At 52.7% G+C, this 16,770-nt stretch overlaps 2 protein-coding genes and 1 long non-coding RNA gene across 7 annotated transcripts; all 3 read right to left on the bottom strand.

Annotated features, from left to right (window-relative positions):
- Nucleotides 1-1,339: 1,339 nt before the first annotated feature.
- On the bottom strand, nt 1,340-7,362 carry LOC101976381 (izumo sperm-egg fusion protein 1). 4 transcript variants are annotated; one of them, XM_078031700.1, is made up of 11 exons: nt 7,225-7,362; nt 6,509-6,582; nt 4,510-6,297; nt 4,121-4,195; nt 3,484-3,570; nt 3,200-3,220; nt 2,816-2,896; nt 2,534-2,634; nt 2,137-2,290; nt 1,719-1,929; nt 1,340-1,471 (listed from the first exon to the last, which is right to left on the bottom strand). In XM_078031700.1, exons 3-11 carry the CDS (start codon nt 4,742-4,744, stop codon nt 1,399-1,401), a joined length of 1,038 nt encoding a protein of 345 aa, XP_077887826.1. In that variant the 5' UTR covers nt 4,745-6,297; nt 6,509-6,582; nt 7,225-7,362; the 3' UTR covers nt 1,340-1,398. The 4 variants fall into 4 exon arrangements, with proteins under 4 accessions (XP_077887826.1, XP_077887824.1, XP_077887823.1 ...); XM_078031698.1 differs by having other exon boundaries at nt 1,340-1,929; nt 4,510-4,811; nt 5,435-6,297; XM_078031697.1 differs by having other exon boundaries at nt 1,340-1,929.
- Nucleotides 7,363-8,249: 887 nt separating this feature from the next.
- LOC101976942 (izumo sperm-egg fusion protein 1) lies at nt 8,250-14,270 on the bottom strand. 2 transcript variants are annotated; one of them, XR_013430641.1, is made up of 9 exons: nt 14,016-14,270; nt 13,734-13,834; nt 13,337-13,490; nt 12,862-13,090; nt 11,735-12,596; nt 11,540-11,646; nt 11,136-11,241; nt 9,935-10,243; nt 8,250-8,407 (listed from the first exon to the last, which is right to left on the bottom strand). XR_013430641.1 is itself a non-coding variant. In XM_078031701.1 (5 exons), exons 1-5 carry the CDS (start codon nt 14,089-14,091, stop codon nt 12,437-12,439), a joined length of 720 nt encoding a protein of 239 aa, XP_077887827.1. In that variant the 5' UTR covers nt 14,092-14,270; the 3' UTR covers nt 11,663-12,436. The 2 variants fall into 2 exon arrangements, 1 of the variants encoding a protein (XP_077887827.1); XM_078031701.1 differs by lacking the exons at nt 8,250-8,407; nt 9,935-10,243; nt 11,136-11,241; nt 11,540-11,646 and having other exon boundaries at nt 11,663-12,596.
- Nucleotides 14,271-14,826: 556 nt separating this feature from the next.
- On the bottom strand, nt 14,827-16,553 carry LOC144370725 (uncharacterized). The gene is made up of 3 exons (XR_013430642.1): nt 15,893-16,553; nt 15,469-15,543; nt 14,827-14,913 (listed from the first exon to the last, which is right to left on the bottom strand). It is a non-coding gene; the product is annotated as an uncharacterized LOC144370725 (long non-coding RNA).
- Between the last annotated feature and the right edge of the window lie 217 nt (nt 16,554-16,770).

Below are 16,770 nucleotides of genomic sequence, written 5' to 3'. Positions count from 1 at the left end.
AGAGATGGGCTTGGTGTGGTTCCTCGAGGGTCTCCATACAGCATTCACTACGCCCACACGCCCATCACCTACATATCAGGACAGCTGATCCTACACTGCAGCTCGCGGTGTCACAGGAAGAATACCTGGGAGCCACCAGTGAAGCAAGACACAAGAGAGTCATCCAGAAAGGCAAGCAGACACCAAGATGGGGTCCCAGGAAGAGGGAAGCACACAAAGGCCGAAGAGAGAGACAGGGACCAAGAGAGAAGGGAGCAGAGAAGAAAGAATAGACAATGACCCAGGGTCTACCAAGATAGGTGGTGGGTAGAAGTCACAGAAAAGAGAGATTCAAATAAACAAAGGCCAATCCCCCACTCCCAAGAGGTGAGCAAGGAGGGGAGGAAGGAAGGCCACTCACAGCCGGCTCTGTGTGGCCTCAGTGCCTAAGCCCACCTCTGTGTGGCCCACCCCAGTGCCTAAGCCCACCTCTCCCCCCATGGGCCCAGGTAAACCAGTATCTGACTTCCTGCTCTCATCACCCAGGCTCCATGGCCCATTTATGACTGGACCAGGAGACAGGTCTCTCAGGGTCCCTGACAAGAAGCAATGCGTGGGGCTGAGCCCAAACCAGGGACAGATGGAAGGCAGGTGGGCCAGGGGCAGGTGGACCACTTTGTGGCTACTCACATGACAGAGGCAGGATGGGCCTGTGGCCCAGGGATTGGTGGGGAGGATGGATCCACAGGCACACAGGAGAGGGAGCTTTCCAAAGGGGGTGGGTGCTTCCACCCTCCCTCAATACACCAGATAGCCTGGCCCTAAGGGAAGGTGGATATACATCCCAAATGGGCTGGGGTTAGGGGAATGAGGCAGAGGGACATCTGGGAGATGGAGGGGCATCTGGGGAGAGGGATGGGCCCTGGACTACAGGCCCAGGAGGACTGATGGCTGCAGTGGGACCCAGGAGTCTTACCTGGCTCTTACCTGTTGCAGGTCGGGCAGCACCCAGAGGGCCTGGCTCTGATGTCCTGGGTTAGTTCCTGATCCCTTTAGAAAAGCCTGTGCCTCTGACCCAGCCCCCAGCACTGTGCGGCAGACATTAAAAGGCAAGAGGAAACCCAAGGAAGAGGTGGGAGGGGGTGTCCTGAGAAGACCAGGCCTGGGGCAGGAGATCTAGGTAGGCCTGGCCCTGGCCTGTTTCTTGGTTCTGGAATTATATCACAGTCTGCTGTCCCCTCCACCAGACCTCAGTGGTGCCATGTTCCTCACCCTCCTCCCTGAGGCAGGAGCCCATCTCCTGATCTGTCCTCTGGGGGAACCCAAGGTATTATTCAGTCAAGAGGATTGAGTCAAATACTTAGATAACAAGACATATATTTAATTATTTTTCTCTTTTGAGGCCATTGTCTTTGACGGCTAAGAAGCTGTATTTTCAAGGCTCTCATCTGAGGTCTTGGGTTTCTCTTTTGATTGTCGCCAGTAAATTATCCTGAGGGAAATTGAATGGGTTGAGATTTGCAAATCATGGAACCATGTTAAGTAGAAAGCAGTTGGGACCCACTCCCCAACTCCCAGCCCCACAGAGCTGACCTATTCAAACAACTCTCAAAGCCTGGCCCTCCTAGGTAAGCCCCCCACGCTGTAACTCCCACCAGCTCTCGGGAAACCTCAGGGGCTCTGCCAACTGCTCCAGCATTGGGCAGTAGGAAGCCCTGCCATTCTCTGCAGTGACTCGCCTGAGGATAAGTGCTACTATCAGGAATATAGAGAAGGAGATCAGCAGCCAGAAGAGGATGTTCTGCAGCCTAGTCTCAGTGTCGGAGGAATGGGTGGTCGTGGTGGTGATGATGGTCTCCGGCTGGTCCGGGATAACCGGAATATTCCCCGCCTCCTCCTCCGTTACAATGTGTGAACCTGGTTTCTCTTCACGGGCATTTGGGGGTATCACTGACAGAGAAGGGACACAGTCAATGGTCAGGGCAGGGATAATGGCCAGCCCATCCCAGTACCCAGGCCAACCAGTAGAAACTTCCCAGGGAAACCTGTCCCTGCCGTGAGATGAGGCAGAACCCCATCTGAAGTTAAGCTTCCAAAGCTAAGTATACCTCCTTCTAATAATACCCAGAGCCCCAGTTTTCTATCCCCAGTACTGACCTGTGACATGATATGAAATGATGGTGGCCGGGCCCGACTTCACCGTGTCCAGCTGGCAGCGATATTTGCCTTCATCCGCTTCAGTCACCCTTGGCTTTGTCAGGGTTGATTCCTTCCCCTTGTACAGCAAGGTCTCAGAATTGTTCTCCCAAACCTAGATACAAGCTCAAGAGTATCACAGAGGCATGGGGATTTCAGGAATTGGGGAAATACAGGGCTGAGAAGCTCCCGGGGGCTCAGGAAGACAGGAATCCAGGGGATCATCAAGCAGGACTTGGGGTGCCTGGGAGTCAGGAGTGACCTCACCTACTAGGCCATGGGGTTGGGTGTAGGCCAGGGGCTCATACCAGCTTGAGTGACTTGGGGTTTAAGGGTTACAGGAGTTGGAGGGCCCCACCCTGTAAAATTTGTAGTCTGTGAGGCCTTCAGAAATATGGTGCCAAGTGAGCAGACAGTCCAAGATCATGTCTTCCATCTCATGGACCTCCACATGGCGCTCTGAGGATGGGGCATGACTGTGAGATGGTTCTTCTGGGGTCACTGCCCTCCCCAAACAGTCTCAGCTCTATTTGGGCCAAGCCCTTCCCTGCCTCCTGTCTGCATTCTGAGCTCTCTGGACTGTCCCTCCTGTGGTTCCATCCCTCTCCCACCTACCCCTCCAGCCAGGTCCCATACTCACCCCCGCAGGTCTTGGACTTCAGGCATGTATGAACCTCCTTCTCACAGTTCCGGCACCATATCAGAGTCTGCAACATGACGCCTGGAGGGGCAAGGTCAAGGCTGTATTCATCCACTAAGGTAGGTCTGAAAGAGAGGGCAAGGCAAAGGACTGAAGGGCTGGGGGGCTATTGGGCCAGATCCCCTAGGAGGTCATCCCTCCAAGGTTAGTAAAGGGTCCAAACGGAATACACCTGCTACCTGCAAATCCAAGCCAGAGAATGGTGGCCGGAGACCCAGGAACCTCTCAGATGCTGTGAATGGGCATCCAAAAGGGGGAGGGGGAGGGGTGGGTATCATGGGCCATGATGAGGGTAGAAGAATAGCTTCTGCTGTCTGCACTCACCACATTTGTTGGGACAAAAAGCTGCATCGGAAAGAAAAAGAGGGAGAAGAGAATCAGACTTTTAAATGAAGAAGGGTGGGAGAGGGGCTGGGGAGGAGCTGAGGCGTGGGTTCTTGCTTTCCTAGGGAAAGGGCCTGAGGGAAGTTCCCCCTGAAGGGCAGGCAAGAGGAGGGGACTGAGGAAGCCAAGGCCTGGATGTGGAGATGCAGGGGGCTACAAAGAGGGATTCAAATGGTGGAAGGGAGATAGGGTAGGCTGGGCCCAGGGTTCCCATCTTCCCTCACCGTCCTTCAGGAACTGAGCAGACTCGTGCATAAAATCCCCCTTTTCCTTGTCCAACATCCAGTACAACTGCCTCACGAATTCCTCCCCTGGAAAAGAGTGGGGCGTGGCTCAGCTGTTCCTCTCTTGGTGGTGCAGGTCCTCATGGGGGCCTCTGTCTATGGAGTTGGCGTTGTTATTGTTATTATTTTTTGAAACAGCCTCTAGCTGTCATTCAGGCCGGTGTGTCTGGACTTCTGATCCCAACTGATCCTCCTGTTTCAGCCCTCCTGAGCACCATGGATTGTGGGGCATGCACTACCTGAGGGGGCTGGCATTCCCCTTTCTGCCTTCTCAGGAAGGGGCACAGAAATCAAGTACTTCACACAGTGCCAGTCACTGGGCTAAGCAATGCACAGGAATCAATCCATCTAATCCTCCCAGGAGCTGAGGGAGGAGGGCACTGTGATGCTGTCCAGTGTAGAGCTGAGGAAACTGCCCAGTTTCTTGTTTTAGGCCACATGGATAGAAAGTAGCAGTGCCAGAACTGGAACCTAGGAAATCTGGCTCCAGCGTCCTGCATCATACCAGCCAAGAGTCATCATTGACAGTAATGGCTGCCCCGAGATTCAGGACCCCCCAGCCCTTGGGTACACTAACCTTCTACTTCACTGTCTGTGATGACTTTCAGCTCCCTCAAGAAATTCGAGGCTGCTTGTTTTATTGTTTTTTCATCTATGGGCAGACAAGAACACCATGTCCCAACTTTACTGCCTCCTGTAATTTCTACCATGCCCATGGGAACACACTGCAAGGATAGACCTAACTAAGGAACTCACTATTCTGTTTCCCTCTGGGAATTGTTTTCTCACAGATAATTGCTAGATAGGAAGTAGAAAAACAGTGTTTGCTAGCTCTGGGAGGGCCTGGAACCTGTATCACAGACTTCTGTAGATCAGGAGAACCTGGCCCAGCCCCTTTCATCTCTGGCCCTAGAAATCCTGACCAAAACCCTCTTATGGGAAGCACCAAACATGCCCTGCGCTCACCTACGGCTCCCATATAGGAACCCTCTTTAATTGGCAGTTCCTTGAATTCGTTCAGAGTTTTGTGTACAATATCCATCACTTTTTTGTGACCTTTGTCATCCAAGTGTCCAGGCAGGTAGTCTGTCTCTAAGGACTTTACTGCTGCTATGACTGTCGGGTCACATGTGATACAACAGTCTGCAGGAAGCAGGCAGCTGGCCAGTGCAGCCAATGGGAGGGCAAAACACAGCCCCATTGAGCCAGAGCACTCAGTAGAGGAAACACCAGGAGGGTCCTCTCACCCAGGTCAAGAGCAGGTGGTGCTAAATGGAGAGAAATCAAAGCCTGTCTTAGAGATGCCCCCCAGGACCTCACATCCTCAGTCTCCCCCATGGGAAGGAGGATGTTCAGGAAATCTCCAAACCAAGAAGACATGTGTCCTTCATCAAATAACTCGAGTGTGAAATTAATCCCCAATCCACAAAGCCCCAAATTGAGGGTCTTCATTGCATCCTGAGACATCAGAACACTCTCAACCATTCCCCACATCAGGACCCAAGATCCCCAACCCGTGCAGACTCTCCAAGCTCCCAATCCATGGGATCCACAGCTCCCGCCCCCACCCGAATTAACGTGATCCTCAACTCCAAACCTTGACTGTACCAACCCTCACATACACAAAGCCCCAAACCCTGTTGCACCTCAGGCTGAAAAGTCCTTGTCCAGCTCAAATGAACTTTCCCTCATGTTCTCAAAACTCCCTCAAGACCAAAGTCCACTCCAGATCCCTTACCCTGGGGACCCCACGAATGTATGCAAGACTCCCAGCCACCCTCCTGTCCCTCCTGTCCACCCTTGCCCAAGGATACGACCTCTTATTTTCAGGGTGCACCTTCTCAGGAAACGGAGCCCCAAAGCGCCCTAAACGCGAGGCACCCTAACTCACTGGCCCCTCTCCGACCTTGATCCTTGACCTGTGCCCTCAAACCCAGGATTCGCTCAGGATCCCATTCAGACTGTGAGGAACCGGTGCCGCGTCCTTCTGCCTTAATATTTCCCACGACTGTAACTCAGGTTTTGTGAGGGACAGTTTGGCTGCGTGAAGTCGACAGCTTTTCCAAAGGGTTTGTGTCACGGGAGGTCCCGGTTCCACCAGGAACTCCCGTCAAGTCCCCATTGGAGATCCCAATTCTGAGAAAGTACTTCCTAGGGCTTTCTTTGGCCACGCCCAGAATCTCAACTCTGCTTCTGATTGGACCACAACAAAGGGAGACCCGCCTACCTCTCCATGACGTCACAGGGACGGTGACCTTTACAGACACCTTCATTCCAGCATCCACCCTAGCCAAGTCCATCCTCACCATCTGGCTTTCAGAGCCCAGGACCGGGCTTCTGGCCCTCAGCGTCCTCCCTTCCTGGGCCCTGGGGACCTGGAGTCTGGCTTGGTGCCTCTGCCAGCCTCAAAGATAAGGAAGGGGCCATTTATAGCCTAAGACTAGCACTGCCAGAGGCGCTGGGGTCTTTTTCTCTACTGTGACTGGCGCCCCAAGCTTTATGGCGATTGAAGTTCAGTAATGATTCTCTTTCCTCATTTCAATTCCCCAGTCTCCTCCCAGGTTAAGGAAGGAACGCCCAGCTCTCAGTGGGACGGGAGTTCTTGAGGCCATTAATGGGGGTGCTAGAGAAAGGTATGGAGCGCTCCCACCCTTGGAATCCCCAAAGCGCTCTCCTTGCTGTCCTTCCTGCTCCAGGGAAACTCACAGGGTTTCAGCAGCGAAAGGGCTGGCAGATCTGAGTAGGAAGCATAACCTAAAATATGAATAAAGACAATCTGGGAGCTCCCATCTTCCCTTCAGTGTTTTATCTTACCCAGAGGGAGGGAGGGAGGGAGGGAGGGGGGAGGGAGAGAGAGGAGAGAGAGAGAGAGAGAGAGAGAGAGAGAGAGAGAGAGAGAGAGAGGGAGGGAGGGAGGACACAGCTGCAGAGACCAGGGTTGGGAATGTAGAATTTTAATTCCTACCTCCCACGCTCCTCCCCTTGGTAGCTGCTTGGGTTGGTACCCTGAAATCCTGAGAAGACCAGAGGCCTAGATTCCTGGAGGGGGAATGATTAGATTTGGCTGTGTCTGTTGAACCCTTTTCAAGGCACAAAAAACCAACAAGGGCTCCTGAAATGAACCTAAGAGACTCGAGCTCTCTGGCCAGAACTTGTGCTCCTGCTGGGCTCTGACATGGGTTCAGAGGTCTTGGTATCTTCAGATCCTTTCATCCCAGACCTACCAAATTTAGTCCTGTGAGTTCAGGGACCCACAGAGGTTGACAAGGAACAAACACCCTCTGCAGACTTACTGGATGCCAGACATTAAAACCCAGATTCTCAGCATCCCAGCTAGAAAACAGGACACTTCCTTGATCCTAATCCCAGAGATAACAGATGCACATCCTGTGTTGGGAATTTTTGAGCTTACAAATTAGAAGTCACCCTGACTCACCAGAAGATTCTGCTGCAGAATTTGTTATACTTCCCTAATAGGTATTCCTCTCCCAAGTCCCATGTTTTATAATGTTTGTTTGAGGGAGGAAAAAAAGTAAAAGAATTTTGACTTTCCTCAGGAAATAACAGACATGGCTGTGGTGACAACTGCTCCAGCATTTCCATAGCACCTGAGCAGAGGAGGTTACTCAATGACACCTAGCATCACCCAGGGTTCAACAGGATTCAATCCCCAGTACATACTCAAAACAGACGATGGTTCACTAGAGGTCGTTTCCCAAATCTCGGTCATTCTGGCAGTGCTGGGAGTGTTAAGTATGGCAGTAGTCCCTTCATCACATTCTTTGCAGAACTACGTAGAATTCTGGATCTTTATTCCCCAGTCTCTGCAGGGATATTCAAGAATAGTAGAGCTGGTTCTCCATAGAACAAACCCCAGTGGGAATTAGTCCAGGAACCCTGAAGGAGAGCTAAAGAGGGCCTGCTCTAGATCAACCACGAGGTCCTTCAGTCTTCTGAACACCAGGGCAGAAGTAACACCTCTGCTAGAAAAGACCAGCTGAGTGGACTCTAGAAGGAAGGGTTCCCTGTTCTCAGGGTCAGCCATGCAGAAATACTATGGAAATGATGATCAGGTGGGCACCATGGCTTCTGGAGCCACCACGAGCTTCACTGGGCACTGCCAGCCATCAGAAAAGATGTTCTGCTGGTTGTAGGTGTTCAGGCAGCTCCAGGAAGCCCCTACTTCTTTCCACCTCTGGCCAACTAGAATCTCTCTGGCCATGGGCACCACCTGCTCTGGACTACCCCTGACTTCTCCAGAAGCTGCCAGGCCTCTGGAGACAAGTCTGTCTGACTCTAGCCTGATGAGACCAGTCCCAAAAGTCTCCCTGGCTTCCAAGGCCCAGCCCCTGTCTGCACTGGAGACAAGTCTGCATTAATGCCCACCCACTCAGGCAGGAAGGCAGCCTCAGGCTTGAAGACCTTCAGGAACTCTGAGTCTGGCAGGGTGAAGTTGGCAAGGTAGACAGTGTCTCCACCAGCCAGGTAGGCAGCCCAGAAGCCAAAGGTGCCAACAGTCCTGACAGTGTGGTTGCACTGAATGGCAAGGACCAAGGCTATCCCTCGTGAGCCACATCACCATGGGAGGGTGAATACTTCCCCAGCACCTTCATGCCATGGATGGTGAACACAAAAATGGGGGCTTCATGCCAGGCCCAGAACCAGTCCATAGCCTGCTGAATATAAGCGCTGTCACTTACCACACCCTTCTAGCACTGGGCCAGCACCTGCAGATGTCTTCATGGTAGACAACGACAACCACAAATGTGTGAGGTCGGGTTCCAGTGAGCCTTAGGCAGAGCTGACCCAATAAATGCTGGGCCTCCTCCTGGAGCTTGTCATGAGGCGGAACTTCCTGCAGATGCTGGAAGAAAATCCAACAGCCAGGGAAACCAGAGAGCCACAGAGTAGCTTCTCCCATAACATCCAGCATAGGAAATTGGAGCTGCCAAGTTCAACCCACCACCCCACTAAAATGGACTCTCCCCTACCATCATCCTCAAAGAATGAAGCTCTCCAAGGAAACATTCCTCCATTCCCACAATGCTGGCCCCCCTTACTCATTATTCTACCCTTAAGACGGAGCCTTACAGATATTTCCCAATTCACTAAGATATTTCCCCTCTCTCAATATCCCAAAGGAAACAGATGTTTTAAAAGTCACTGTGAAGAGAGTTAATGAGTGCTTGCTCCAGATAAACCAAGGGTTCCTTCAATATTCTGAACACTAGGGCAGAAGTAACATCTCTTTGAGAAAAGACCATCAGAGTGGACTCTAGAGGGAGGGTTCCCTCTCCTGAGGGGCAGCCATTCAAAAGACTTAAACAAAGGTAACAACCCAAACAAAGGGTCTTCCATTGCCTATTCCCGTGAAGGTGCATTTCCTAGGTGACCCCTTTCTACAGTGCCTTCTCTCCATTATTCCCATCCCTTGACAAGGAAACCTGCTCCAACAGTGGATTCCTCTATTTGCCCCCACTCACGTGTAGGAGGACTCCAAAGACACACCCACAACATCAACAGAGGTTCTCACTATGCCCCTGCCTACAGGGGACACCTCCTAGAGATTTCCATACAGTGGCTCTTCTAGAAATCATGCTTTCAAACACCTGCCTCAAGGAGACAGCTTCCTACTTCATCCACTCCCCAAACAGATGCATTCTAAAGAACCCTTCTTAAAAAGGTGCTCTTGTCTCCATTCTGTAAAAATGGAAGCAGTGTGTCACTTTTCTAAAATAAACCTAAGACTGTGTGCATGAATGAATGTGTACTAGTCCCACTGATATGTTCAATGCACAGATGAAAATACACTCAGGTTCCCCACTGTCACCCAAATGTGTAAATGCACACAAGTGCCAGCACCCCCTGCCTGCATCCACAGTGGACAAACGTCCCAGTGAAAACCATCACCTTTTACAAATGGGTTCATCCACTCCCCCACCAAAGAAATACAGGCTTTTCTAGATCAAGACCCTGGACACCAGTCAAGGACGTCCCTGCCCCCACCAAAGAAATACAGGCTTTTCTAGATCAAGACCCTGGACACCAGTCAAGGACGTCCCTGCCCCAGGACATGCACTCTCCTGTCACCCTCCCTCAAGAAATGATGTCTGCACGGGGTCTCCTTCCTGCAGTGGACTCTCCTTTGAAAAGACACAGCTTGCCCTCCACTTTCAGTGACAGGACCATGCCCTGTTTGTGCTCCAGTGTAATCTTGTCAGCCATCTCCCCTCTGCCTCCTCCACACTCACACTCTGCAACCTGCTGTGCTCTTGCCTACCAGAGGACCTGAGGCTACCACAACCAGAGGAATTCTGAGAACTACAGGTTTATCACTCTCCAGTGACAGGGGAGACATAGGGCTCTGGGTAGTTGGGGAGGCGATGCTCACCTGGGCATCCCAATAGCTCTGGATCAATAGAAAGTAGGAGCAATTGCTGGGGGCCTGGATGAGGCACTGAGTCAACTGACCAAAATCCCCGGGGTCTGCAGGTACTATTTGGGTATCAGCTGCCCCTGGGGCCATGCTAAGTGCCTGCTGCCTGCGTTCCTGCTGCCGCCTCCTCCGACCCTGCAGGCTCAGCTCTGACATGCTGCAGGGTAAGTCCAAGTTCCTTGCACCTAGACCCGGCTGGGGGCCCTGATCAGAACCCAGGACCAGGAACGATTCTTCTGTGGTCGCCATGAGGTGGCGCCGTGCCTACAGAGAGAATTAAAATGCCTGAGAGTAGAAAGACCAGGGAGAGAGAGAGAACTGAGATCATCCATCACAGGCTGAATGCCCTGTCCCTCAGTGCACAGGGCTGCGCGTCTCCAGTCTCCCTATGGCATGTGCAACCCCTGCCTCCTGCTTCAGGTCCCACGTAACAAAACTTCCTTGGCCTCTACGAACACTTCTTCCTCTAGCCCTTTGCTTTACCCTGTGCCCACAGTTGGTAGCCAACCCAGCCTAAGGCCACCTAATCCAAGGCGTGCCACCAGAACACAAGTTCCTCTCCCTCCTAGGCTCTGCCCACGTAGGCCCTGACCCTCAAGAACCGCCTCAGCCTAGTTCCCAGAGCTGCCTCCTGCCACACAGACCCACAAGCAAGTGCCACCACACCTCACCAGGCCCAACACCTCAGGCTCAGGCCTACTCAGTTCCTCAGACTCTGCCCTGGCCCCCGCAGGCCCACCCACGGCTCTGCACAGCCTCCAGCACATTGTCCTGGCCTGTTCCTCCTCTCCTAGTTCTCTCCAACTTGGATTTCCCCCTAACACTGGCCGAATCCCTGGGAATTCGCTAGGCTCTGGCGCTTCCCACAGGCTGCTGAGCTGCCAGAACCCACCGACACCCCGCTGGGGAGCTACCACTGCTTTGGCCACCTACACATTCAGCCTCCTGCAAGGCAGCCTGGAATGCCTCCTAAGGGCCCTGACTCCATCCAGAGACACTCTGGGACACCTCCAACCACTGCCACCAGCCGGGCCACGCCCCACGCGAATCCAAGCTCCACTTAGTAGGCGCTGGGAAACCAGCAGGTCCCGCCCAGCGCTCAGATGCTGCAGCCCCGCCTTCTCCCAGGTTACTCCCCCATTGGCTCCCCCCCAACCTGCTTTAAGGTGCCCACTCGCCAAGGTTCCAATTGCAGCGTGGGTGAGTCAGTGGCTAGCTGCAGGGTTTCCTCAGGTCTGAAGATGAAGACCGGGGATCCACCTCTGCGAACAGAATCGCAGAAGGTCATCCAGAAAGACAAGCAGACACGGAGATGGGGTCCCAGGAAGGGGGAAGGACACCAATACCCCAAGAGAAAGAGGGACAGGAGTGAGAAGGGACCAGAGACAGTAAGGAAAAACAGAGACCCAGGGATGGGTTTTGGGTAGACGTAGCAGGAAAGAGAATTTAAATAAATAAAGGCCAGTCCCCAGAAGCCATTACCAAGAGGTGAGAAGGGAGGGGAGGAAGGAAGCAGAATCAAAGCGCGCCTGTGTGGCCCACCCCAGTGCCTAAGCCCACCTCTCCCCCCATGGGCCCAGGTAAACCAGTATCTGACTTCCTGCTCTCATCACCCAGGCTCCATGGCCCATTCAGGACTGGAACAGGAGACAGGTCTCACAGGGTCCCTGACAAGAAGCAATGCATGGGGCTGAGCCCAAACCAGGGACAGATGGAAGGCAGGTGGGCCAGGTGGACCACTTTGTGGCTACTCACATGACAGAGGCAGGATGGGCCTGTGGCCCGGGGCTTGGTGGGGAGGATGGATCCACAGGCACACAGGAGAGGGAGCTTTCCAAAGGGGGTGGGGTGCTTCCACCCTCCCTCAATACACCAGATAGCCTGGCCCTAAGGGAAGGTGGATATACATCCCAAATGGGCTGGGGTTAGAGGAATGAGGCAGAGGGACCTCTGGGAGATGGAGGGGCATCTGGGGAGAAGGATGGGCCCTGGACTACAGGCCCAGGAGGACTGATGGCTGCAGTGGGACCCAGGAGTCTTACCTGGCTCTTACCTGTTGCAGGTCGGGCAGCACCCAGAGGGCCTGGCTCTGATGTCCTGGGTTAGTTCCTGATCCCTTTAGAAAAGCCTGTGCTTGTGACCCAGCCCCAGCACTGTGCGGCAGACATTAAAAGGCAAGAGGAAACCCAAGGAAGAGGTGGGAGGAGGTGTCCTGAGAAGACCAGGCCTGGGGCAGGAGATCTAGGTAGGCCTGGCCCTGGCCTGTTTCTTGGTTCTGGAATTATATCACAGTCTGCTGTCCCCTCCACCAGACCTCAGTGGTGCCACGTTCCTCACCCTCCTCCCTGAGGCCGGAGCCCATCTCCTGATCTGTCCTCTGGGGGAACATAAGGTATTAATTAGTCCAGAGGAGTGAGTCAAATACTTAGACAACAAGACACGTATTTAATTATTTTTTCACTTTGAGGTCGTTGTCCTTGATGTCTTAGATGATGTATTTTCAACTCCCTTCGAGGTCGCTGACTTTGTTGTCTTAACAGATGACGTCTTAGAAGCTGTATTTGCAAGGCTGCGTTGTGAGCACTGTTTCTGTCTGGATCTTCGCCAGTAAATTAGCCTAGGGGAGATTGAAGGAGGTTGAGAGGTGCAAATCAGGGAGTCATGTTAGGGAGGAAGCAGTTGGGACCCGCTCCCCAACTCCCAGCCCCACAGAGCTGACCTATTCAAACAACTATCAACGCCTGGCCCTCCTAGGTAAGCCCCCCACGCTGTAACTCCCACCAGTGCTCTGGAAACCTCAGTGGCTCTGCCAACTGCTCCAGCATTGGGCAGTAGGAAGCCCCGCCTCTCCCTCCAGGTCCCGCCTTCCTCCCTAGACTCACCTGAGAAGAAGGGCTGCTACCAGAAGTATTAAGAAGCAGATCAGCAGCCCAAAGAGGCGGCCTTGCAGCATACTCTGGGCCTGCGACCGCTGGAGGGACGTGATGGGCTCCAGGTGGGCTGACGTTGCTGTACTTTCTGTGGGGCTTTCTGAGTTCACATCAAACGGGCTCCCCTCAGTGTCTTCAAGCTTTTCTTTATGTTTCTCATGGCGGATTTTAGGGGGCAGCACTGATAATAGGAGGGCCAACAGCAGTCAGAGAAGGACTGAAGGCGCGCCAGCCCCAAGACCCAGGCCCTCCAGTAGAAACCTCCTAGGCAGCACTATCCCTGCCACGAGAGGCCACAACAGAAGCAAGTCCTCCAAGGCTGAAGGCAGAACCCCATCTGAAGTTAAGCTTCCAAAGCTGAGAATACTTCCTGTACCTCCTTCTTACAATACCCAGGGTCCCTGTTCTCTATCACCCCGGTACTGACCTGTGACATGATATGAAATGATAGTAGATGGGCCTGACATCACTGTGTCCAGCTCACAGCGATATTTGCCTTCATCCGCTTCAGTCACACTTGGCTTCTTCAGAGTTGATTCCTTCCCCTTGTACAGCAAGGTCTCAGAATTGTTCTCCCAAACCTAGATACAAGCTCAAGAGTATCACAGAGGCATGGGGATTTCAGGAATTGGGGAAATACAGGGCTGAGAAGCTCCCAGGGCCTCAGGAAGACAGGAATCCAGGGGATCATCAAGCAGGACTTGGGGTGCCTGGGAGTCAGGAGTGACCTCACCTACTAGGCCATGGGGTTGGGTGTAGGCCAGGGGCTCATACCAGCTTGAGTGACTTGGGGTTTAAGGGTTACAGGAGTTGGAGGGCCCCACCCTGTAAAATTTGTAGTCTGTGAGGCCTTCAGAAATATGGTGCCAAGTGAGCAGACAGTCCAAGTTCAGTTCTTCCGATTGATGGATCTCCACATGGTGATCTGAGGATGGAGCATGACTGTGAGATGGTTCTTCTGGGGTCACTGCCCTCCCCAAACAGTCTCAGCTCTATTTGGGCCAAGCCCTTCCCTGCCTCCTGTCTGCATTCTGAGTTCTCTGGACTGTCCCTCCTGTGGTTCCATCCTTCTCCCACCTACCCCTCCAGCCTGGTCCCATACTCACCCCCACAGTTTATGGGCTTCCGGCAAGTGTGAACCTTTTGCTCACAGTGCTGGCACCATATCAGAGTCTGAAACATGATGCCTGGAGGGGCAAGGTCAAGGCTGTATTCACCCACTAAGAGGTGGGTTTGAAAAAGGTCAAGGGGAAGGGCTAAAGGGCTGGGGGCCTGCTGGGCCAAATCCCTAGGAGGTCATCCCTCCAAGGTCAGTAAAGAGTCCAAATAGGGGCCAGGGTTGTGGGTCAGTGGTAGAGCACTTGACTAGCACACGTGAGGCACTGGGTTCGATCCCTGGCACCACATACAAAATAAATAAATAAAATCAAGGTATTGTGTCCATCTATAACTAAAATAAATAAATAAATAAATAAGAGTCCGCATAGGATACATCTGCTACCTGCAAATCCAAGCCAGAAAAAGGTGGTTGGAGACCCAGGAACCTCTCAGATGCTGCAAATGTGCATCCAGAAGGGGGGAAGGGGAGGGGTGGGTATCATGGGCCACGATGAGGGTAGAAGAATAGCTTCTGCTGTCTGCACTCACCACATTTGTTGGGACATAAAGCTGCCTCAGAAGGGAGAAAAGAAAGAGAAAAGAATCAGACTTTTAAATGAAGAAGGGTGGGAGAGGGGCTGGGGAGGAGTAGAGGTATGGGGAAGGGCCTGAGGGAGGAGACCCCTGAGGGGTCAGCAGGAGGAGGGGACTGAGGAAGCCAAGGGCCTGGATGTGGAAATGCAGGGGGCTGGAGAAAGGGACTCAGGTGGCAGAAAGGGGATGGAGTTGGACGGGTCCAGGGTTCCCATCTTTCCTCACCCTCCTTCTGGAAATGAAGAGCTTGCAGGTTAAAATCATCCTTTTCCTTGATCAGTGTGTGGTTGAGCTCTCTGATAAAGTCCTCTCCTGGGAGAGAGCAGAGTGGTGCTTAGTTCTCTCCTCCCCCACGTGTGTGTGGGTTCTGAATAGGGTCTTCAGTCTTTGGAGGCAGGCATTCTTTTTTTTTTTTTTCCCCAATTGAAACAGCCTCTAGCTGTTGCTCAGGCTGCTCTGGACTCCTGATCCCTCTGATCCTCCTGCCTCAGCCCTCCTGAGCACCAGGGGCTACAGGGAATGTGCCACCTGGAGGGGCTGACATTCCATCTTCTGCCTTCTCAGGAAGGGGCACAGAAATCAAGTACTTCACACAGTGCCAGTCACTGGGCTAAGCGACGCACAGGTATCAACCCACCTAATCCTCCCAGGAGCTGAGGGAGGTGGGCACTGTGATGCTGTCCAGTGTAGAGCTGAGGAAACTGCCCAGTTTCTCGCTCAGGGCCACAAGGATGGGAAGTGGCAGAGCCAGAATTTGAACTAGGCAGTTAGCCCCAGAGCCACGCATCACATCCCCAGGGTGGACATCAGTAGCAATGGCTCTCCTGCGAATTCCAGGACCCCCCTCCCAGCCCTTCAGTCATTAACCTTTTACATTACTGTCTGTGATGCGTTTCAGCTCCTTCAGCAAAGTCCGGGATACCTCTTCCAATGAGTTCTTATCTGTGGGTTGATACAGAACCCCAGATTCCACCTTTACTCCACTCTAAGGCTACTACCTCATAATATCTACCATGCCCATGGGAACACAGTGCAAGGATAGACCTAATTGTAGAACTCACTATTCTGTTTCCCTCTGGGAACTGTTTTCTTACAGACAATTGCTAGAAAGGAAGCGAGAAAACAGTGTTTGCTAGCTCTGGGAGGGCCTGGAACCTGCAACTTGCCTTCTCCATTCTCAAGATCAGGGGAACCTGGCCCATCCCCTTTCATCGCTGGCCCTGGAAATCCTGGACCCAATCCCTCTTAGAAGCACCAAAGATGAATGGGCCCTCTCTGCCCTGCCCCTCACCTATGATTCCTGCATAGGAACCCTCGATGAACGGCCGGTCCTGAAAATCTTTCAAAGTATTGTATACCATATCCATCACTTTTTCATGGTCTTTGGCTTCCAGGTGTCCAGGCAAGTAATCCTTCTCCAAGGACTTTACTGCTTCCATGACTGACGGCTCACATGTGACACAACAGCTTGCTGGAATCAGGCAGCAGGCCAGTGCAGCCAACAGGAGCACAAAACACGGCCCCATTGAGGCCTGAGCACTCGGTAGAGAAAACACCAGGAGGGTCCTCTCACGCCCGACAGAGTAGATGACTCTAAACAGAGAGAAGCCAAAGCCCATCTTAAGGTCCCATGAACCCCACATGTGCAATCTCCCCCATGGGAACAGGTCTTCAGGAAATCACCATAGGATGAAGACTTGTATGCTTCATCAGATGCTTCAGAATTGTGTGACTTATGCCCCATCCAGAGGACCCCAAATTGAGGGTCTTCATTCATCCTCAGAGATCACCAATTTTTTTTTTTTTTGAACCCAGGGACACTTAACCACTGAGCCACACCCAAGCCCTTTTTATTTTTTTTTTACTTTGGAGACAGGGTTTTGCTATGTTTCTTAAGCCCTCACTAAATTGTTGAGGCTGGCTTTAAACTAGCAATCCGCCGGCCTCATCCTCCGAGGTCCTTCAGATTACGGAGGTATACCACCAGGCCCAGTGAGATCAGCAGACATTTAAAACATTCCCCACATAAGGACCGAAGTCCGCCCTAACCATGCAGACTCTCCAAGCTGCCAATCCATGGGATCCACAGCTCCCCCACAATTAATGTGGTCCTGAACTCCCAACCTCAAGCCAATCAACACTCCTTCACACCCAAGCCCCCAAACCCTG

Source organism: Ictidomys tridecemlineatus, chromosome 15, assembly GCF_052094955.1.
Source record: "Ictidomys tridecemlineatus isolate mIctTri1 chromosome 15, mIctTri1.hap1, whole genome shotgun sequence".
In the NCBI taxonomy this organism is placed as follows: domain Eukaryota; kingdom Metazoa; phylum Chordata; class Mammalia; order Rodentia; family Sciuridae; genus Ictidomys; species Ictidomys tridecemlineatus.
This window is presented reverse-complemented; position numbering and strand designations above follow the sequence as displayed.